General features: G+C 36.8%; 2 protein-coding genes across 2 annotated transcripts; both read right to left on the reverse strand.

Annotated features, from left to right (window-relative positions):
- Nucleotides 1-716: 716 nt before the first annotated feature.
- LOC143347383 (endocuticle structural glycoprotein SgAbd-2) lies at nt 717-2370 on the reverse strand. Its single transcript, XM_076776484.1, has 4 exons — nt 2182-2370; nt 1702-1841; nt 1476-1620; nt 717-1073 (listed from the first exon to the last, which is right to left on the reverse strand). Exons 1-4 carry the CDS (start codon nt 2362-2364, stop codon nt 855-857), a joined length of 687 nt encoding a protein of 228 aa, XP_076632599.1. The 5' UTR covers nt 2365-2370; the 3' UTR covers nt 717-854.
- Nucleotides 2371-9589: 7219 nt separating this feature from the next.
- Nucleotides 9590-15738, reverse strand: LOC143347955 (endocuticle structural glycoprotein SgAbd-1). The gene is made up of 3 exons (XM_076777640.1): nt 15577-15738; nt 13798-13934; nt 9590-10780 (listed from the first exon to the last, which is right to left on the reverse strand). The coding sequence occupies exons 1-3, from the start codon at nt 15586-15588 to the stop codon at nt 10513-10515; spliced, it is 417 nt and encodes a 138-aa protein (XP_076633755.1). The 5' UTR covers nt 15589-15738; the 3' UTR covers nt 9590-10512.
- Nucleotides 15739-23256: the final 7518 nt, after the last annotated feature.

Consider the following 23256-nt stretch of genomic DNA (forward strand, 5'->3'; position numbering starts at 1 on the left):
ATCGTGCCCGTTGTAATCGATGTAAAACAGTACGTTTGGGCTAAATTTCAAAACAGTAATGGTGTAATTAGTTACGATAGTAAAAGCACAAAAACTATATAATTAAAATGCTAGCCGTTTGTCGACTTCCATTATTAGTCATTCTTCGATAAATTCTGTAGAGTCTTCCTATTCAGGAATAGTTCGTCCAATGCATTTTAATTCTGAATCATTCTGTAAACGAACGATATTCAATTCAAATACGTAATGTTATGCGAGTTTCAACATGGGTATAACACCTCGAGCATTTCTAAACCTGCGGATAATAGTGCATTCAAATTTGGGGAATGTCAAAAATAGGATTTTCTCGATTCGTAGAATGTAGAAAAGGTATTATCGAGATAACACTTGGAGGTTAAAAGAAAACTTTAGAGAGACTTAGTAGGTTATGGTTGGTTTCGAAAAGGGAAAATTTTTGTGAAATAGTAGAGGAAAGTATGTTATCGATTAAATTTATCTTCTATATTTTATTTAATTCGTTTTATAATGTGTGAAAAAACAACTTATACGGTAATGTCAGGCTGTCACAGGCTCTCAGCCCGAATTGTCATTCGGTGAATCTGTAGTGAAAATTAGAACACTTATAAAGGCTTTACGAGAGGTTATGTTATGGAGATGTGAACAGATAAAAGATAAAATGTGTAAACAAATAGGAGAATTTATTCGTATTATCGTATAATGACTGTTACATAGTGGAAATTGAAGTCTCTCTGTTATTTCACGGTGTATGTACAAACATCATGTCGGTTTACAAGGCAATAACGAATTAATTCAAGCCTCGAATTGTTTGCAATCATTTGGTCAGTAGATTTCGCCTAATATCTTCGGTAGGGGTTCGAGTTGTAGGGTTGTCTGTAGTCTGAATCATCGGGTCCAGGAGGATTGGCAGCGAGGGCTCGTCTGATGGCTTCTGGAATTGGTGGCGGGGTTGGCAAGTGTGCACCTTGAGGATGAAAGCCATTTTCGTCGGCAGTGTACTCCACAGTGATAGGAGTGCCATCTGGCGCGTTATACGAGAATCTACCTTGTACAACCTGGAAAGAGATACATGCAATTTTGGACGTTTTTTAACTGTTTAAAGTCTTCCTTTTTCTGGATAAATATAGTTTAAATGTGGTTTTTCCATTGCCTGCAATAGGTAATCTCGGTGGACAATTATATAAATTAGATGCACGCTTTAAATACATTTACATTCCAAGTTTAACTCGAATTAGCAGACAATAGGAACATAGTATAAGTTAGAGGATTAAATGATTAGAATCATAGTTTCTCTTAGCCAATATACGATATTGATGTGCATTGTCGCAAACTTGTAACTTGAAATATCGTGTGTGTGAACCGATAAAAATAATTTGCAAAGTTTAAATTATATGATCCAGCAAAATTTGTTGATATTTTTTAAGTGGTCGAGGATTTTAATTAATATTTAAATTTACCTCGCTCTGGCCCTGTCCAGTGCCTTGAGGACGGCCGCTCTCAGCTACGGAAATTCCATTCTCGGTGTCGTAGCTAAAAGTGTAAGTTCCATCCGGATAAGTGTCTTTCTGTTGGCTGCGGATGGCTATAAACCTTCCGGGTGAACTGCAAGAAAGAATTGCGTTTCGTTACGCGATCAGGTAGGTGAAAATCGTCTCTGAACCAATTGTGAATGTAATTACGTACTTGTATTGTGGCGAGTACTGGGGCTGCAATGGCTGCTGGTAATTCGGCGCTGGCGTAGGCCTGTATGCGTTCTGATTCGGGAAACCCCGGTACGATCCGAATTGTCCCGCGGCGCAGCAGAACAACGCGAAGACGAAGAACTGCAATCATACAATCCAGAATTTTTTTACACGGTGGTATTAAGAAAGAATCTTACAAATTTTTCCAAATTATTCGTAACGATAAAAATGATGCGTTTTAATATGTTTCAATATAGCGTACGAGGTATCCAGCCAGTGTAAAATATTTAGAAGAGAAGTTTCGAGAAAAACAAGGAGGCCAAGAGCTTTGACCAAAGTATAGAAGATGGGACAATACTGGCGAATGAGGAGCTCCTTGCTAATCGATTAAAATGTTAATAGATCTGATTCTGATAGTTCTTATATTAAGATTCACTTATGTTTCACGTCACTTCTTCGAGCGTGTATAGCGATCACTCACTAAATGTTGCATGATGACCGTTTCTATGTCGTGATGTCGATTTGAGGAAGACCGAATCTGCAATACCATGTGCAAGTAGTGCCGGCATTTATATGAAGACGCGCAGGAAGATTTTCCCTTCCCGTTCTCCTTGTTCATGCATTTAGCCACTCTCTTCGGAACATCTAGTCGCCCTCGTATCATTGCCCCACCTCAACCCTATTCGCGGGGACCTTAGATTCTAACATTAATGTTACCACGGGTACACACGTATCGTTCAACGACAAACTTCGGTCAGCAATTTGTTTTGTCACGTATCGTGTCCACTCCAACGTACACGATCGAATAAATATAAATACAATTCGAATATTAGATTCGAATTAAAAAAATCGATATTAAAAAAAAGAGTATCGTTGGCTATTTATTTCGTACGAATTCCAGTGCCTGAAATATCGCTCTTTTAAATTTTAGCGTAATTTTTTTTGAGTCATTTAATAATTCCTTTTTTTAATGTAGTCTATCTCAAACTGGTTTCTTTTTATTAGACTTAGATATTCGTGTAACTCGTTGAATTTTCTTCCTCGTTTAATATTTATATTTTTGACTTCGTTAAAATCTACTTTCACGTTTCTTGGAACAAAACTAGTCGGTTCGATTCTTCGATAGATTTTAGTTGTAACTTTTGAATTGAAACGTTCGAGCATTTTTATGACACGACTCGTTAAAGTTTCAGAGAGTTTCTTTTTAGACGGAATGCTTCATTTTTGTAGTCCCTAATCAAACGGTGGTTGCTGAAACCAGTTCAAGAGGTTACAACCAAAGGTCATTCCGGGCCGTAAAAGGTTGTAAACTTACTTTCTAGCGAATCTCTATAAGGTTCTAAATTTGTTTTCTTTAAATATTTCTTTGAAATGTTTAATTCTAGACAATTAGGTGACAAGCATCAGATGTAACAAAATATAATGAAATAATGTTTGGTAATTCTATTTAATGAAATTAAGATATTCTTTACACCGATTATTAACAAAAACCAACTAAAAGATGACTAACGAGAATTTATGTGACTTTTCTATTCAAGATAATGCTTGATGTAAACCTAACATTATCAGCTTCGAGCAATGAGTAATGATGTCAGTCAATTCGCATACGAACGATTATTGTTGTGACATGGGTTGAAAAGTGCAGAAACTACCGTAGGGAAGAGGAAAAGTTATATCAATGCGCGTAATCGTGCCTTTCGAAAAGTTGTCGATTTATCAACGAATCGCTGAAACTCAAATAGTACGAGCGTATCATTATTATTATAAATTTTAATCTCTTCGAGGAATTTTTTTATCCCCTAACAAATGTCGAACAACGTAGGGGTGGAATTCTCGAACTTTTGTATTCGCGCGATAAATTTATTTAAGCAGTTATATAATTTTCTCTTTTCGTACGCGTGTTTGTATTATTATATTTTTGACCGTACGTTTTATGTAAAAATTGAACGCGAACGATGGAAATTATTTCTACGGATGGTAACGTTAATTTATTATTACACGTTTGCGTAGACGTTCGCCAGAGGATCGAGACGACTTTTTCATAAAAACTGAAAACCAGCAGCGTCCCGTTTTTCCTGGAGATCCAGAGAAGGTCAGATCCCCAAGATCCACAGCGACGTTGGCGGACGCAATTCGGAAGGCAATGTTCAACCGGATTCAGAACTGTGTGCAACCGATCAGTTTGCATAATTTCTAGGTTCGTTGCTCATCTGGGAGGATCCCAAAGGTATGCGCTCTATCCGTTTCTTTATGAGAGTCGAAGCGTTGCTGAGATGATGGGGCATACTTGAGCTGACGTGGTTAATAAAACGAGAAAGGTCAAACTAGATCCAAGCAACGCTTGCAATCTGCCCGCCACATCGTAAGATCTGGAATCATCTCGGGTTAAGCTTTCACGAAAAATTTCGTGGACGAGTCGTTTTTTTTTTTTCGAAACCAGCCTTACGTAATCGAGACTTCGTAAAATTCCATTCAGCCCTGAGCAAAACCAACGAGGGTAGAAATTGTCCAATTTCGTTTAAACAATAAGAATTTTAGTGCATGAATTGTGGTATTTGAAATCTTGGCGTCGAGAAAACTCGGTAATTATGATTTGATGAAATGATTCTTAGTTTTTAAAAATGCTAGGGGATCGGAAAGTATTTGTAAAATACCTGCAAAATAGGGGGAAATTAATTTATATCTGTAATCTATAATTTAGGACAAAAATTTTAACCAAGTTCATTGTTGCCATCGATTACAGAGGATTTTGTTATTGTTTTAATGTGAAATATAAAAATTGCAAGAACGAGCAAAAGTGACAAACTGTGACAAACAATAATAGGCATTGTTACGTGTTTGACACGTTAGAGCCCAAGAATAGTAGACGGTATTTATCTAATCGGATTATCTGAGCGGTGTGTGTTACCTAATCTGGCCGTCGTTTGTAATTGAGCATGAAATTGTGTAAATACCGAATGATGCAGCAAACTACTCTCGTAGAATCTCCGTTGATCTTTCGTGAATTGTATAATACATTGTTTTGGAATATAAATCAAATTCCATAAAAACGTTTCACCTTCTCAAGGACGAATTATTTTCGCCGAAATATTCAAACTGATCATGAGATCCAGCAATTTTGTTAAGAAATTGATAAATTCCAATATTTAAAATAATTTCAAATATTTTTTTTATTCATAGTTCACCACCAACGGGGATCTCAGTTTGAGAAACACTGCTTAAAAGAACGTTCGATTAAATATAATATCGATACTCGAAATATAATAATTTTACGAGGCTAGATAAAATATATGAAGACGATTCGAATTGTTCTTTACCTTTTTTTTTTTATTTGAAGTTTCGTCTTCAGGATGCGAGTATTTATTTAAAAAATGGACTGTCGAGCGCTGTCATAATCTCGGGCAAGGGTGTGGCGACACAAATACGCACTCACCGCGAGAAACACGCGTAGGTAAAGATCGTATTCTATAGCTCGACGCTTAGAAAAGATCCCCGAGGGTGGTGACCCAAGCGTGGTTGCGCCAGTGGTGGGGATGAGCCAAATCGATGAGTCGCGTAGCTATCGGATGACATCCGATACCGTTTAACCGTTTCCAAATTAGTAAGAAGTTACAGGAAATAATATCTATAGATTTAAATTAATTTCCACCCCCTTTTGGTAACTTTAATTCTTACTTATAAATAGCCAAACTTTATGCATAAAAGTCTCAATTAGCATCTATCTAATCCTGTAACTAATCCCCCACCTAACAAAAGCCAATTGTTTCCTTTAAAATTTACAAAAAGAAAACAGTGTATTTGGGAGTCTCTTATTTTTAAGAATGTAATGAGAAGTTGCAACAGTTAAATCTTCTACGCAAGAGTGAGCATCGAAACGTGTCGATTATTAATGCAAATTCGCGCTATTGATCGACTTTCACAAGATGCTTCACCGATTGCGCCACTATCGTCCCTATTATTTCGTCAGTGAAGTTTCACAAGATCATCCCCTACGAAATTGTAGTTTAATAATAGTTTTTAACAATTGATATCAGTCTTATAAGGAACTGGGATAAAATTGGGTGGTCAAAAATTTCAAGTTAAACATTTTCTTTGGACTCTTGATATTCTCAACTCAAACAACGAATATCGTTTTATTAGTGATTTTTACGGATTATTTTTGGACTCTGTTTAGGGTAGGGTAAAAAGATAGTCCACATTATCATAGAATGGACGAACGTAGCTGGTAGAGGACCCTCTCCTAAGCGCCCGTTATGGAAGGTGCGCATAAAATTATTATGCCATCGTCTGCTGAATGGCGTGGATCATAGCGTTAAGCACTAGCATTGTTACTTCATAGCAGTTCGTGCGACTCGACGCGTAGAGGTTAGCCGCGTCTAGGTTAGATGCTTCAGAAGGTTAACCTCCCAGGCCATGGTGGTCTGGAGACCAGCAATTTGTGGCCAAAATTCAATTTTTCAACTTTTGTGTTTAAACAAACTGACCTAGTTACTCCAATTCAAAACTGACCCTTTGAAACCGCAATTTTTAATTTTGGATTTTTCAACAAATTTAAATTTTTAAAAATTTAAATTCTCCAGGAAAGAAAACATTGAAATTCGCAAACTTAAATAGGAAAAGTATACATCAACGATCGTTCCAAATTGGGCTATCAGTCGTAATGGAAAATTAAATTGCTACAACATAATACTGTTTGATAGAGCAAAGGTAATAGCCCAAAACCAAAGGTTACTTTCCCAGGAAATACAAGAGTATCATTGGAAATATCGAAGCACCCCGATAATATTGATTTAGATTAAAAAGCTAACCTTTGAATTCCATTGAAACACCCTCCTCTCAGTTTTTTAATTATTCAAAGAGCTAAAACATTTCTGGGGACCATCAAAGCAACCAACGATTCATAACTACGATATCAATATTTTTATGTCGTTTGACTCCCAAAAAATCGTAGTTTTGTAATTACTTTTGAGCGGGAAATTTTTTTAATATAATTCTTGAAATAAATTACTGTAAACGCGTGTCACAGAGTTTCCAAACAGTTTTTAGTCGTTTTTAATTTTGGCCACAAAGTGGTTTCCGGGCCACTGCGCAGAGCGAATTCGTGCACTCGTATTTTCCAACAAAGTCTTGTTTTTTTCGTTTTCTTTCCTCCCTTTGCCTTGGTTTTAATTTTCCTGAAAGCCGGTTCAACTTTTGCTTCGATTTCTGAAACGAGCCCTTACGAAATAATTCGGATAGAAAGTTGTTCCAAACTGTAGGAATATTAGTCGTTCAAAGTTTAACAGAGATTCTCGAAAAAGAACGAAGACATTTCTACGAGTGCCTCTCATATACAATTTATGAAATGTAAATAGTAGTCGGATGACCACTCCCATTGTAACCTTCTTTTCTTGCTTCTTATGACGAACGCTGAAAGGAATTCGTCTTGTCAGATTCGATCTCATCGATCTATTAATCTCTAGGATCGTTCCCTAGTCAACTATTCTGGCAACAAAGTATTCGACGTGATCAAAATTAATTTAGGGATAGAAACTATTAAAACATTCTACGTTCATATTTCATCTACACTATTGTAAGCATACTTTACTACGATATATCCCCAAAAGACGAAGTAATAAAACTCCAGAAAACATCAGAATTTCATCGTTTTAATTTAAGACAATATAGGCAGGGTGCTTGGACATCTCGGGGACAAATTTTAATGGGAGATTCTATTGGTCAAAATAAGACGAAAATCAAAAATATCAATTTCTTGATTGAGATTCCTTTAAAAAGTTATTAAATTTTTTAAAGTAAACTAAATTTTTCGGCAAAAAAAAAATTTTAAATCGTTCTGGAAAAATTATTTTCAGTTGCAGGGGTCAATTACAATTATTTTTGGTCCACAGACACACCTTCGAAATCCTACGCATTTTCGAGAAAAAAATTCCTTACCAAAAATCTAATTAGGTGCTTTTTTTCGACGGAAAAAAAAATTTCAAATAGTCTTGAAAAAATTATTTTTGGTTCCGGGGGTTAATTGCAATCATTTTTGGTGAATAGACATACCCCCGAAATCCTACGCACTTCCGAGAAAAAAATTCGAGATGTAAAATTTTTTGGCAAAAAAAAAAATTTCAAATCGTTCTAAAAAAATTATTTTCAGTTGCAGGTGTCAATTATAATCATTTTTTATGAATAGACATATCCCCGAAATCCTACTCACTTTCGAGAAAAAAATTCTTTGCTGAAAATATAATATAATATATGTTTTCCCAGGTGTGGCCGAGCACCCTATACATTTTGTAGCAAACGATCGTACGTTTCACGTGTTTTCAGCTCTTTTACGTGGCTTAGAAATAATTAATATTAGCGTATATAGCGATTGTACCCAGTCTTCGTACGTTTCGACTGTTCGAAGAAGCTCGAAATTGAAACATCTCTGTTACGGATCGAAATACTTGCTGTTATATAGACTCGTATATCAATTAATTGTTACGAAGTGACAAATTTTAGTTATGAATTATAAGGTCGACAAGACGATGCGTGGGATGCGTTGAAATCCTTTTACCTGCCTTCGTGCGGTCGGTCGATGGGTCGGTCGTTGTGCAATGGACAAGAAGCCGATGATTTGCTTTCACTGACTCACCTTTAGCGTGATATTACGATTACCATTAGCATTAATCCGATTGGCACTTGGGTTATTCTCCCTAAAATCTCACACGTATTAAAATCACATAACTTGGTACCATTTAACGAACATTTCTACGTTCACTTTGCGTCGACAATGGCACCTCCGTGTCCCTCCCCTCGGGAGGATTTTCGATTAAATTCGTTGGGAGTAAATTATCGCGTCGCGGTGGATACTTCGATGCACAGTTTTCGTAGACGATTAACATTGGGAAACACAACAGTCTCGGTGGTTAATTGTTTTGTAATAGTGCTGCAACGATTTATCATACAATGAGTCGACACAACGAGGTGCAACGATAATTGTACTTGCTCGCTGTACGCCGTTTTCCCACAGAAACATAATGAAAAACAGTATTGACCATAAGTACACTCCGTGACAAAATTATAACGACCCTGTATTTTGTGCATTTCGTCAAATTAAGTATAGACAAAATTCAGAATTAAGTGTACACTGTGTGTAAGAGGGATTTGATAATTTGTTTGTTTTTTATATAAATTCTAACGTTCTTTTGGTACACATTTTTTTTATAAATTATTGTTACACTTTCTTCCGTTTCTTCCTTCAGTACAGACGCCATTTCATTTATCGATGTGATTTTAATTTTTCGTTAAATTTTCTGAAAGATCTATTTACGTTGAGATAATTTCGAAAGATAGTCAAAATTCGAGCGTCTCCCCAGATTTTGACGCGGAGTGTAGTCGTTCTTACGGTTCAACACTTCTGTTTCACACCTGAGATTGTACAAGAGAATCTTTCCTAAGTGGCCGTTGAACGGCCACACACGTTCCAAGTTGTCGTTCATCAAACTTGCACTACGCCGGGTTTTATGGCAGAGTTACACTGCTATCGAACAGGATCGCGCCGCATGACAGGTTGTACTACCCCACACACTTCATAATTATGGTTCAAACAGCTATATAAACCATGGTTGTATAATACAAACTTTCACAAAGCAAGAGATCAGACGATTACCGTGAGGGTCTGCTTGTCGAAATTTTTTCGTATTGTTCGATGGTACAAACGCATGATAAATGCAATTCGAGCACTTAAATTACTATTAATATTTGGAAAGCATTCCCATAATAATTTCCTCGAAAAAAAATTTCCTTCATCTTAGGGGATCCACGTTGCATTCGATAGTTGGAATTAATATTAATCGATATTTGAATTGTTTAAACAAAAATGTGTTCAAATAAATAATTATTTGAAATGAAGTTTGCATCGTCGATAAATTGTTATTTTATAAACTAAAAATACAGCATTTTTGTTACGATATTCGTATGAATATATATTTATACACACATATTATACATTTTAGTAACATAGGCATAATATACGTACTGTGACACAGAAACATTCTCGTATCTGTGTACCTAAACCAAACGTCTTATTTTCCTCGTATCCCTACTCTCGTTTTAACTTTCAATACGTTTGTCTTTAATTTTAAAGTAAGTAGAAGTAACAACTTTGCTTTCCATAGTTATGGGGAAAGTAAACATACTAATTGATTAGATGATTCAAAAACGCATAACATAAATCTAGCACGGTCGATAAAGTAGAGGCTTCGCATTAGAATCAGTGAAGCAAAGCGCTAGTCTTTCTGGCAGGATTTCGAGATTGGTCCAGTCATTGGTTAATAAATTAACTGACAGTACAACATAGAGAAAATTAATTTAACTATCGATTCCTTTGTATCAATCTGAATACTGTTTTATCTTCCGTTCATTAGACAGTTTGGCCATCATTCAAAGCGCAAACTATAGTTTCGCTGCATCGTTTTAAAAATTCCCTATATATTCATACAACAATAACAAAGTAATTCTTGATATTAATTTAATTTTAACATTGTCTGAATACATAAAATCACTTCTATACTCGACACGTTAAAAAGACAAACGAACAATAGAAATTTATTTTTATTAAAAGTATACCATGTCTGTTTCTGATCTCTTATTATTCTTTTCTTCTTGCATCCAAGTACAAATGTTATTTTACGAAACAACGGCTTACTCGACATACTATTTCGAAGACTATTATTTAAAACATCGTGTTCCCGTTTAAAAAGTTGTTTTATTCGTCTATGTTGTACTGTCTAAGTCTGTCTCGGTGTAAGCATAATCGAGACACGAACGACGTCTGTTAGTATCTTCTGTAGGGCTCTTCCTCCTCGGGATGGGCTGCATTATGAGCCAAGGCACGTTGTATCGCTACTGGTATTGGCGGTGGCGTCGGTAGATGGGCCCCGTTCGCTTGGAAGCCATTTTCGTCGGCGGTGTAAGTCACCAAAATCGGTGTACCGTCCGGTGCAGTGTAACTAAATTGTCCCCTCACGGATTCGATTTGATTTGGTCCAGCAAACTTCGGTACTCCTTGCTCCGCCACGGATATTCCATTTTCCGTGTCGTAACTGAAAAAGACAGGACAATTCAAAAACACTGATCCTCGCACAACCTCAATCAGTCACATGTTTCTAAAGTCTAAGGTAAAATATATAATAAATATATTTTTTCAATATTCTATATTATTGAAATTGTTACGCGTCAGCATCAAACTTCTTGTTTAAATAAAAAATTAGAATTAAAATCGAAATATTTGAGAGTCGAAGGAAACTCTGGAATAAAACATTCCACGTCGATTATTATTCGAATTTGCTCGTGTTTGTTAGTGGCATAGGTGCAAGAGATTCCATTGTTGAAACGTGCAACGAGAAGCTGGCAACATATTAATAATATGTTATCCGAGCGAGCCACAGCGATGCATATTACATTTCATTGTTATATCGTGCGCGGAATAAGGTCGTCGGTTAGTCGCCCACAACGTCTTCATAAGAGTAATTTATTATTGTGGAAAATGGCAGGCCGTTTTGTCCGTGAAAAATCGTCGATCATTCGTCGAAAGCGCCACCATCGAGGTGGAGCATGTCCGATTTGTTAGCGACAAATGTCATAGGAGGGGCTCTAGCCACCGACCTCAAAGTGCAGTAGACAGTACGTAGGTAGGTAGGTAGGTCGATTGTAATTATTCTATTGTGCAATGTGTTATTGCTAACTGCGTAGCCGTCTAACACGAATGATTAACATCAAAGCTAATTAGATATCTTTTCACAGCTGAGTATCCTGTAGAACCACCTCCTCTTCCTCTTATTCCGTTCCTTTCTCGCTCCCTCCTTCGTGCACCTCGCGTGGTCATCGGTTCTAAACTGGTGCTTAACCAATCGTCCATTTTTATCGACTCGAATCTTCTTCGTTGTTCAGTATTCAGGGTTTAGATTGCTTTGGTGTTAGCGGACCAATAAAAAGTTTTGTCCAATAGTGAACCTTAAGTATAGTCAAATTTTTTTTTTTTGTCTCTACGGTGTTTCAGTCAATCTTGACGGAGGTGGTGTGTAATTACGTGACCTTCGAACGACCTTGACCATTTTTCGTGCCCAAGGTCACTCGTGGATCGCGTTGTTACGCGTCGTTGCATTCGCCTTGACATCGGTTGCAACGCTGCAGCGATAGAAATGTGTGTCGTTAAAAAAGTGTAACTCTGGGAATGTACAGGGTGTGAAAAAAGTGTGCAGAGACGTTAGCAAAACTCCACCCAGTCCCCCACCTCTGATTAGCCACCGTTTGACGTAGAAATAGGTCTGGGACGATTACTACGACATCTTTCCAGCTTTGCGCAGTAGTCAAATAATAATAAATAAATTCTACTTCTTTAAAATTCTTTTCAGACCCCTTTGCAACACGTTAAATGTAAATTATTTGACAACGAAGATTATCGTTAATATCAAGACCCACCAGATAAGATACGAAAGAATCAAATTCGCATAAATCTTGACGAAGTATTTAAAATAGATTGGTAGTGAGAATACAGTGATTGGAAAAATTTTTAAATTTGTCGATAGTGTTAGCAGACTCTATTGAAAATGGTAAACAAGTTCGCGAACCGAACGTCCATCAAGGAGACAAAGAATCGTCGACATTGACGATTATCGAAGACTGTTGAATAAATAATTAAATAAATATAATCGTGAGAATCTGTCTTCGAGTCGATTTTGAAAATCCAATCGATTGAGTATGGTTTGAGTAACGTGTCTGTCCATTGCTCGCTATTTCTACTTGTTTTCGTGCCTGTAAACATCGACATTAACAGCACTATTTTAACTGCTCGATTTCAACTAGTTCGAAGACATTACGATTACGAATAATTGAATAAAAATTTTGATGTTTCGTAAGATTTTAATGAGTATTAAGCATCTCATATAGTTAAACTATATTTTAATTTGAAATATTCGTCCCCAAGATCTGCAAAATGATTGACTTTTCCGTGAATGACAAATTTGAAGAATTAACACCAATGCACTACTTAAACTTATATTTATATATTAAATATTTTTCAACGACTGGGTAAGACAGACCGAGGTTCAGTAGAAAGTGTCAAATATCGGTCAGCCGTGCAGGAGAACTCGTCCTTAATTCGTTTCTTATTCACGCTTCAGCAAATACTAAATAATTAGATTTGACAAAAACACTGCATTTTCACCAAAAACTTCAGAAATATAAATAACAAATATGAGTCAAAAAACAATTTCAAAGTCCTACTTTCAAGTTCAAATTAGAACATTGTGAATACATGGTACCTATTTTGCATAAGAAACTCGTAAGCAAAGAAAAATTAATAAAAAGTGCTACTACGTCTGGAAAGTTGAACACGTGCAATTAAAAATAGTGGCTAACCAGAACAGATGTGAAGTAATTTTGTCGTGCTAGAGAAAGGAAACTTATTTTTCCCAAACGTTTACGTTTCCTGTTCAAAATGGCGGGCCTCGAGGCGCGTCGGAGACCAACAATTTGACAATATTATCTCATAAATAAAACAATCGATAATAGAATAGATGGAAAGGTGACGTGCAATTAAAAATAACGACTAACCAGAACAGATGTGAAATAATTTTGTCGTGCTGAAGAAAGGAAACTTATTTTTCTCGAACGTTTACGTTTCCTGTTCAAAATGGCGGACCTCGAGGCGCGTCAGAGACCAACAATTTGACAATATTATCTCATAGATAAAACAATCGATAATAGAATAGGTGGAAAGGTGGCGTGCAATTAAAAATAACGACTAACCAGAACAGATGTGAAGTAATTTTGTCGTGCTGGAGAAAAGAAACTTATTTTTCCCGAACGTTTACGTTTCCTGTTCAAAATGGCGGACCTCAAGGCGCGTCAGAGACCAACAATTTGACAATACCATCTCGTGAAGTAGTCGATAACAGAATAGATGGAAAGGTGACGTGCACGTACGCTGGTGTGTGGTTTTTAGTACCGAGAATAAACGAGATACTTCGAGCGTGTCGAGATCGCGTTTGCGGAAACGTACCTCGACGTCGCTTATCGTTCGGTCGACGTTCAGGACGTTGTAGAAGGACGATCTCACCTGTAGGAGTACGATCCATCCGGAGAAGAGTCTTGCGATTGTCGCAATATGGCGAAACGTCTGCCATAATAATCAGGATTGTACGGGTATCTATTGACTTGAGCGCAGGCCATCGCCGTGAATCCGAACAAAAGCATCTGGGAAGACAAAAACACGTCAATTATTACTCTGTCGATCGCTGGATCTGGTTAGCTGCAAAATTAATATTTAACTTAGCAAGAATTAAATTAAAATTTCAATTCCTCAAATGGGTGAAATTAAATGTAATTTTTTATATAATAGTAACGTGGGTTTACAGAAAATAGGGAAAATGAAAAGTATATGTCCTAATATATTAACATATTCTTGGATAAATTGAGGTATGAAGCAACTTGGTAGAAAATATTTATTTTGGTTTCGAGATATATTGAATTCCATTTCAATTTAACAGGAATTCGTTCAAATTTTAATTCTTCAAATGAGGGGAGAATTAAATGTAACTTTTTAGATAATAGTAAATAGGGAAAATGAATATATTAATATATTCTTGGAAAACATGTATTTTGGTTTTTAAATATATTAAATAATTCCATAAATGCACCGATTTTTGTGCAAGTACGTAAATTAATGAAAAATCTATAAAATTGGTCGTGTAATTATAAAGGAAAGTTTACCATTGACAGGTTAGAATGAGATTTCTTAAGGACCGTAGATCTTCGATTTCCAAGAATTATTATCTACGAGGAAATCGTTAATTGTAACGACCTCATCCAGTTATGACACAGCCGGAGGAAAATTTTTAAATACTACGAGAACACATGCACACTGTGTAGTATAAAATTATTCATAAAGTAAATTTATTCACTTATTTTTGGAAAAATCATTAAAAGCTAAAAATTGAACGATAATCAGATTACAAATTTATTTTATCGATTGCAACTTATAATAAGTGATTTTTATTCACATAAAAATATGAAAAATTTTATCTGGTGAATAATTGTGTTTGAAACGAATTCTTTCGATGCAATTTCAACTTTCACAGGCTAGTGTTGCGCATTTGCTTTATTATGCGTATTAGTCATGCAGAAGGGCCGATAGATGGGTCACAAGTGGGCAGGCCAAGTACATTACTTATGAATACTTATATGAAATTTATGCATCGCATTCCTCACAACTATTTTATCTCCGCTATTAATCCGCCGATTAATTTGCGTCAGAGGAATCTCATTGTTCGACAAAATGATTGGGAGTCAAAGAATATATAGTTATCGATTTCGTTAGGAAGGCGCTTCCTTCAAAACGTATGAATTTAAATGGACTTATATAATCGACTTCGGTGATCATATTACGTTGTTAGCGAGGTGATTAACTTATTATCTCGTAATTGTATTTTAATTCTATCACACTTTTGAGTTATATTTAATTGTACCGTATCTCGCGAAAGATTTAAGATCGAACGATACGCGTTACAAAGCATGTTCTTGAAAAACTCGAAGCAGCCTCTGCATTAATCTACCAATTAAAAGCGAATACATATTAACGATATATCCTTATAGTTGCTTGCAAATCATTTCGCGGCTAATCGTCATAAAAATATCTTAAATCTCGCGACTACCGTTTCGGATATAATAAATTGAACGCTTTGAAAGTATTATTCTTCGCAGCACTGTCTAAATAAAGAAGGAATTTTAAAAGTTAAAATCGAGGTAAATGAGAAACCACTGGTGTTAATTTCGATATTCTTCAAAAAGTATTTTGAAACATTAGTTTCGCTTGTTATTAATTATCGAAGGGACTCACAAGAATTTTCATGGTGTCTGACAGCAGAAATTGAATATCCTTGGTAGAGGTGGTTCCACGTTTTCGAAAAACGATCCTCGGATTACGGATCCACTGAAATCTCGGGAGGGTCACGTGACAAGAGCTTGTTCTATCCGGTGGTGTGTAAAAGTATGCAACCAGACGGATCACGTTGAGGCTATATAGTCGCCACAGTACCCTGCTTCTGCCTCCTTCGTGCCCCGCCACCGTTTTCTGGACGTTGAAGGGGAGAATATGCCTTGTGCATTCGCGTAATTCGTGAACAGGGTAGCGATTGCATCTGCCGTCGTTTGATGAATCCGGTTAATTATAGGAGTATTTATATGTCAGACGTCGACGTAGAGATTTTCAGTATGCATTATTTACGCAATCTACAAGGTGGTGCCAATTAAACGATCAAACCAGCATGGCCGAACAGCGAAACCGAGAAAGGACGCGTTATATAAATCTGGGCTTGAAAACCGCTTGTTCGAAATAATTTCTTATCTCCTCCATTTTAATCATTGTCTCGGTCATTCGTTAGATGTTACATCTTGCAATGTTTTTTTCTATTTCTTACCTCTCCGTACATATATTTTTTTCTTTTTATTTTCTCAGTTTCGATGTACGGTTACGTACTTTTTTTATTTTAATTATTTACTTTAAATATCCCTCGATTTAAAGGGGTTCTTTAACGCTTATCTTGTTTCTTAATAATGTTTATATTTTTTATTGATCATTATTCAAGATTATAATTATCGTTAGTCGCTAATTCATTCCTAGATACTAAATATCTTCTTAACTATATTTTTTTTTACAAATTTTCTATCTCTCGATGTGCTTCTGTCTATAATTCACTTTACCAAAATGTAATTTTGTCTATTCTACTCGTTCTCAGTCGTAACTTGAATAATTTCTGTATCTTCTCTCGCAGTTCATTGCATAAATAATGCTACTGTCTTCAATAAAATAAATATTAAATTTGTCCAAAAATATGAAATAAAATAGTCAGAATACTATATGTGCATTGTATATATAGTATCTCCAACAAAATAAATTTAAAATTCATTCAAAAACACTTACAAATATAAAAATGAAACAGTAAGGACGCTATGTGTTCATTGTATGATATCTTTAACAAAATAAATTTAAAATTTTGCCAAAAATATTTACAAAAATATGAAATAAAATAGTCAGAATACTATATGTTCGTTGTATGATATCTCCAACGAAATAAATTTAAAATTCTGCCAAAAATATTTACGGGAAAGTAAAATAAAAATGTAGTAAGGACACTTCCATTGTATAGTGACGGTTAGTGTAGATTGAATGTTTCTTGTTAGCGAAAACGCGGTTTCTCGATTCTATTACTTCCTAGTTAGCATTTGAAAGGATTTTTACGAGGATGCATAACGCACACGCAGGAGTTCCCTCGCGTGTTCGGCCATATTACCGTTTAAACGCGACGGGGGGATAAGAGTGTGAGAAGTTTAACACGACGCGGCCATCAAAGAGCCGTCATTAGGTCGCGAGCTTTGCAATGTCTCGTAAGACGCGGACCGCGGCGACCTCGCCACAGGATTCAGATCGCCGGATTTGCCACGGATCATCACAGGGCGTATTCCTTTCACTGGCTGTCTGTTACGAGCAGGATGCACGATGCAACGATTCACTGCACCGCATCGGCTGATCCTTGCGACATTCCGCGTACAACACCGACGCATTCTCGTTTTTCGAATCGATGCTTTTTGCCGCCATAACCTCCAATTGCCCCTACTCGACTCGCGGTGCACGCGAACCCGTTTAACTGCAATATTTCTAACCAACGACCGACCGTGTCGAGGAGTATTCACAATCGAATGAGAAAAACTTTATTTTTTACACGGAAAATTCTTAAAACGACGATCGGTTAATAATCGTGACTCGACGGGGAGCAAACACTTCAAATAACCGGGTAGGTTCGTATGATAGGAATCCATTGATTATCTCTAAGACTACAAGAATCATTAGAATCTTTCTATCTGCTTTCAACTAGTCTTTCGATCGTTTAATAACTGAATTTACAAAATGGAGGACGTCGATGTATCTGGGAATTATTTGCCGCAATCCTCGTCGTCTGATGTATATCGATAGAATTGGTTTACATTTCGATTTGTAAGAAATGTTTCAGAAATAGTTCAGATAATATAAAATGGAGTTCTATTGAACTCGAAGTCATACATTCATTGTTGCTTCCTCGACAAAGAGCGAAGGGAAGGAAAATCTGGATTCTTAGGATGTCTCAAGTTTCCAGTTGTTCGCTGGAATTTTCAGTTAACGTGAAACAGGTACAACGAGTCGTTCGGCGAGAACGAAATTACGAGGAGGCGCGAGGGATTGGATTGAGCTGTCCGTCGAGGGAACAAACTGGGAGAGAGGTAGATACTGACGTCCTAGATGGGCACGGCTTCCTTCCTCGGTGTAGAAACGCGTGGAGGCAGAGATGAAGGTACTTCCTCGACGACTTGGATCCTTTTTTCCACAAAGTTCGACGAGTTGTTAGGAAATTACCGTCGAGAGCAAAGCAATCGTGCACCAAAGCGACACAATGAAATATTGGTCACCAAAAAGGCTCACATAGGAGGATTTTTTGAGAGTTAGGTCAATTTTATATCGAATCGAATTTAATAGATAATGAAAATATTACGAGCAATCGACAATCGTGATTTATGAGAAAATTTTTTTTGAAGGGCTTGGAATGTAACATATTGCATAGAAACAAGAAACCAATTGGAACAAAATTTAATATGATTTCTGTAACGTAATCTCTCTTCCAAACAGACTCCCATGAGAAAAATTAATTTACGAATGAATATCAAATTTTTACGCGTCACTTGTGAATAAAATTTGTCCAACCTTGCCGACGATGCGTTATTCATTTGAATAAAGCATTATTGCATTATTCATTGTATTGATTTTTATCTTGCATTTGTGCAAGGTTTTCTATTTGCGCCACCAAGGGCCTCCAGCAATATCTTACGAGCCAATAATCGAAGTCATTTTCCATGTACATTATACCAATTAAATTAGCCTCTAAAAGTTCGACTCGAATTTGGATCAGTTCGCTAAGTCATTCTTACCAGTCCATCAATAATTTTTCTCGAAATTCCTAATCGTGGATAAAAATGGTGCCATAATTCCGGTTTACAGAATCTCTGGCTTGTGTTTCCTAACATAACCTACTTCCACAGTCTATGAAGTCTTCCGACTAAGCTTTTGTCTCTAAAAAGTGCTCGTGGTCCACGCCACGCGTAAATTGTGCTCCGTAAAAATAGTTGAACGGTGCAGTGACGAGCCATCTTCGTGTCACACCTTCGTGTCGTGCAGATCCGCGTGTCGCATAGATTTTCAAGCGTTTTCCCGCCTTTACGGCTCTGCAGACACGGCCCCTGTGGGCTTGGGATTGAGATACATCCAATCAGCGCGTCGACGCTGGTTAGGTTAGCCTTAGAACTACCAGTACGATACCGGGTTGCAAGCCCCATCTATCACACTGGTTGGTGCAAAGCCTTTCTAAACCTCTGCCGTTTCTGCAAGACGGTACGCGAGTTGATTAATCGCTTCTCACATGACAAGCCTTAACTCTATCCCGCGATATAGGTGCACCAACTGCCACCGCGTCGAGTCCAACCTCATCGGCCGCCTCGCGAGTCTGGGGGACTAAGCAAACTGTTGTTAGAAGGCTTGGGAGGGACTGGTAAACAGTCAACTATATCCACCTTTTACGCCAACCCCCCCTGTGAATTTATTTATTTTTTTCTAAACTTCAAAGTGTCGAAAGTGCATCCTTCGATTCGTTGCCAATAACTCGTGTGTCGTTAGAGAAAATTAACATCAAAAAATTACTGTACAATCTTCGTGAGTATATTAACAATCATACCGAGTCTCGGTTTATTACATAGCGTATTTGTCTGTTAAAAAAATCCTAAATATCGTTTATTTTTCGACCCGAGACATAACCTCAAAATGACGGCGCTTCAGAAAGAACCTCGCATTTAGAATCATTTTTTTATTGTTCGATGTTTGCTAAGAATACAGGACTCGTTCGAAGGGATTAAAATTTAGATAGATTCGTTTTGTCGTTGGGGAGGGGGGAGTCGAGCTACAGTAGTCCTCCTCCCACTCGTATTCGCTACTGTATAGATTCATCCGCGACGCGAGTATATTATAAGCCACCGTATATGGTGGATAAGATTGAGCAGCATGCGATCTCGTAGAATTACAAACCACGTGCCAGTTATGCCAGCTGTGTGGGGTTATTTAAGAACAGCGCGGTAATCCGCCCTCGGATCTGCATACGTCTTCTCGAACTACTTGAGAAAGCGGTTAGGATCATCTTTCATTTCTTTCACCTGAAAGCGATTGCCCATCCTTCGTCGATATTTCTACATACCGTATCTACATGCACCGTCATATTCATATTTTTCTGCATACTTTCAGATGCACGATTATGTTTTGCCATTTGCGTAGGAAAACGTCTCTCTGTACGTGTAAATTAATTTCACAATTGTTACCTCGGTTGGTATTTGAAATTCAACCGTCATTCTAAACGCGATTTAATTATTTAAATAAGCAATCGAGCTTTGGATTTACTAGAACATCGTTACTGCTCCTCGACAGTGCATTTCTAATTCATAATACTCAACAACTTATAATATCACATTTGTACTTGTACGAGTACCTTGCTACCGGTAGAAGACGCGTACATAAATATAATTTTCCGTCGTTTATAAATTAAAAAGTTAACGTTCGTGAGAAACGTTCGTTTCTTAAGACAGCTTCTTTTTATTCAAAGGAAATGATGTTACGAAATGATCCAAAGCCGTTCGCGGCATTATCGATAGTTCTGCATTGTTCGTCGAATGAAGATGGGTGGGTCGGCACCACAAATCTCTAGTTGAGGCGTAATATGACCTCTCAGTTATGCCGTGCACGATTACCTAAGAAGAGCACGTCGACATGATCCGCCCTCGGATCGGTGCTCGTCATCCTTTCTTACCTTGAGATGCTAAATAGTTTGCTTCGAAGAAGACCACCAGAAACTGGAAGTAAACGTTCGAACGCACGAGGAATACCAGAAACAAAAGTAGCGTGCACCCTAATCCAGTGCAGGATCATGGTTTTCAGCACCCCGGGACTGGAAAACGATCGAAGGTGCTCGAATATGTAAGTACAATTTATTGGAGAAATATCTGCTTAACAAAATGTCCGTTGGTAGTCACGCGATTCAGTTTTACCTGTACTTTACTTTCAGTTGGGCGAACTGTAGATCACTCTAGACTTTACCTTATCATATCATGCAATTATTCAGTAATTTTACATTAAATTGTCAATATAACTTGCACGTGTATTTAGTGTATTGGTATACAAAGAACTGAATGGTTGTCATGTTTTTCCCCCAAAAATTAATTCGTGTAATGTGAATTTGATTTTTCTTTGTACTGGTATTCCAAAGAAATCTTGTCTTAATCCCATTGTTTGCATTTCCATAAATAATGCTTTGAATATTCTATTATTACGCGTTTATTTCTGTTCTGCGATGTATTTAACTATGGATGTAATGTTCGATGTTACTTGATTCGAAAGCTTGCGAATTTGTTCGTAAACGAACTGACAAAATATGTGCCTTGATGCCATAAGAACGGCTTTTGAATTACCATAATGGCATATAAAGTGGGCAGTGAATGCTTTGGCTGTCTCTTCTGTGGTTGAAACGAGTTATATAGCGAAAGAATGTTTTGTAAGGTTATCTTGGATAATAAATATGTACCTATTTCTATTTGAGGTTATAGGTCCAAGAATGCCCATAGATACTTCATCAAATGTATCTGGTTTTGTGTCTGTTACGACCATTGGCTTTTTAATCTTTAATTTATCTCTTCTCTCTGTTAAATAACGTATGCTTTGGTATATCTAGTTATTTGTGTGAGGTTATTGGTATGAAAATATTCATAGACACTTCATCAAATATACCTATCACTGTGTCTGTTATAACCATAGGTTCTTGGTCTTTATATGTAGTAACTTTTCTCTGTGTGGAATAATCCGTGTTTTAATATAATTATTTGTGCTAGATTTAAAATTTATCTATTAGTAGATATGAATTCTTGATTCAATTATAACCTTTTCCACAGAAAGTTGTGTTTCCTTTACAAATAGTGGTCTCATTGGTAGCAAGAATATTTCAGGATTCTGTATGATATTTTCTTTTACTGTTACATGTGTGGTTACTAGTTTTAGAATGTAGTTGCATTTTTGTTATAATTAAGGTGAGGATTGTGCAGGCAAATAGTAACAAGTAGAAGTAGTTTCTTTTTATTATATCATGAATAATGATTTAGTAATACAATGTTAACAGATTAACTGTAATAAGAGCTAAGTAACTTTACTATGTTCAAACATTGATAGAAACAATGAAGAATGCTTAGACTAAATGTTATTGAATAGAGTTGCTGGGACTAAATGTTACTAGATAAAATCAGTTATGCACAGGTTAAATGTTACTGGATAGAGTGAGTTATGTTTAGAAAATAGGACAAAGGATTGCCAAGGAGCTAGTTAAACCTGCTGCATCAAGTAACATATAACTGGTTCAAATTGCTATGAAGAGGTTAGCTATATGTAGAACTGATGGGCTATCATGTGCTCACAACAATCCGAGCATTTGATAAGCGTATAAACTGCGTTTATTTTGTTAATATAATAAACATAATAATCCATAAATTGAACAATGGATGACTAAGATAGTCAGTCGTTTAAATAAAATATACGCATCGAGGCTACAATCTTATCGATAAGCTATTTAGTAACTTTCTATACGTTTCGTCATTATATCTTTACGGAGCGTATTGATGCATTCAAAATAACCTCAATTGACACATAAATATTCCTATTACTAAACGATATGAGTCATTTTTCCAAGAGAAACTGTCTGCAGCCTCGTAGAATGACGTCCACGTGTGGCTATTTTTAACTCGTACGACCAATAACACGACAAACAACTGTAGTTTACAAACTTTGCCGAACGAATGTATAATTATTAGTCTCTTATAACGACTCGTAGACCAAAGACGGACATACAAAAGTTTATATCTTTACATTTATTAAACGATTCAACATTTCATTCAAACTACGCGAGTATACTAATAAATGCACACCAAATTAAAATCTACCAGTCTCAGTTATCGTCGACATTTGCTCGATACGTTTTTCACAGAATATTTCTTGGGAATTCTTTCGAGATCGACAACCTGGTAAAACGCGTTAGCGGTGTCGCTAATATCCCAAACGCTTAACAATAGCAATTCCTTGTATTCCAGCATTTTTTCATACTTTCTCAGCGCGATGGGGCATTGCATCGTCAATCGCGACGGTGGATGTTTCCCGTGGAACTTCATGGAACAAATTGGCGTTAAGTCCAAGTGATGTCTCGACAACGGCTCGGTTGACTTGTACTTCTCGTTGCTTACGAACACTCGGATGTCCTCGGACGAATGGGTGGCGGTAAAATGCCACGAGAGGTTGAAGTAGACGCGCGTTTCGTCGTAGCAGCTGATTTCCGGGAATTCTATGCGCGTCCACCGATTCGCCCCGTATTCGTTTAATTTGTTAAAGGACGGATTATTACCGCTGGCAATTTTT

Source organism: Colletes latitarsis, chromosome 11, assembly GCF_051014445.1.
Source record: "Colletes latitarsis isolate SP2378_abdomen chromosome 11, iyColLati1, whole genome shotgun sequence".
NCBI classification, from domain to species: Eukaryota; Metazoa; Arthropoda; class Insecta; order Hymenoptera; family Colletidae; genus Colletes; species Colletes latitarsis.

Coding starts and splice junctions, on each gene's coding strand:
- LOC143347383 (XM_076776484.1), bottom strand. CDS start 2,364: ATGATACGAGGGCGACTAGATGTTCCGAAGAGAGTGGCTAAATGCATG. Junction 1,621..1,701: donor CAGTACTCGCCACAATACAA/GTACGTAATTAC, acceptor TCTTTCTTGCAG/TTCACCCGGAAGGTTTATAG. Junction 1,074..1,475: donor CTGGACAGGGCCAGAGCGAG/GTAAATTTAAAT, acceptor ATCTCTTTCCAG/GTTGTACAAGGTAGATTCTC.
- LOC143347955 (XM_076777640.1), bottom strand. Junction 10,781..13,797: donor GATGGATCGTACTCCTACAG/GTGAGATCGTCC, acceptor TGTCTTTTTCAG/TTACGACACGGAAAATGGAA.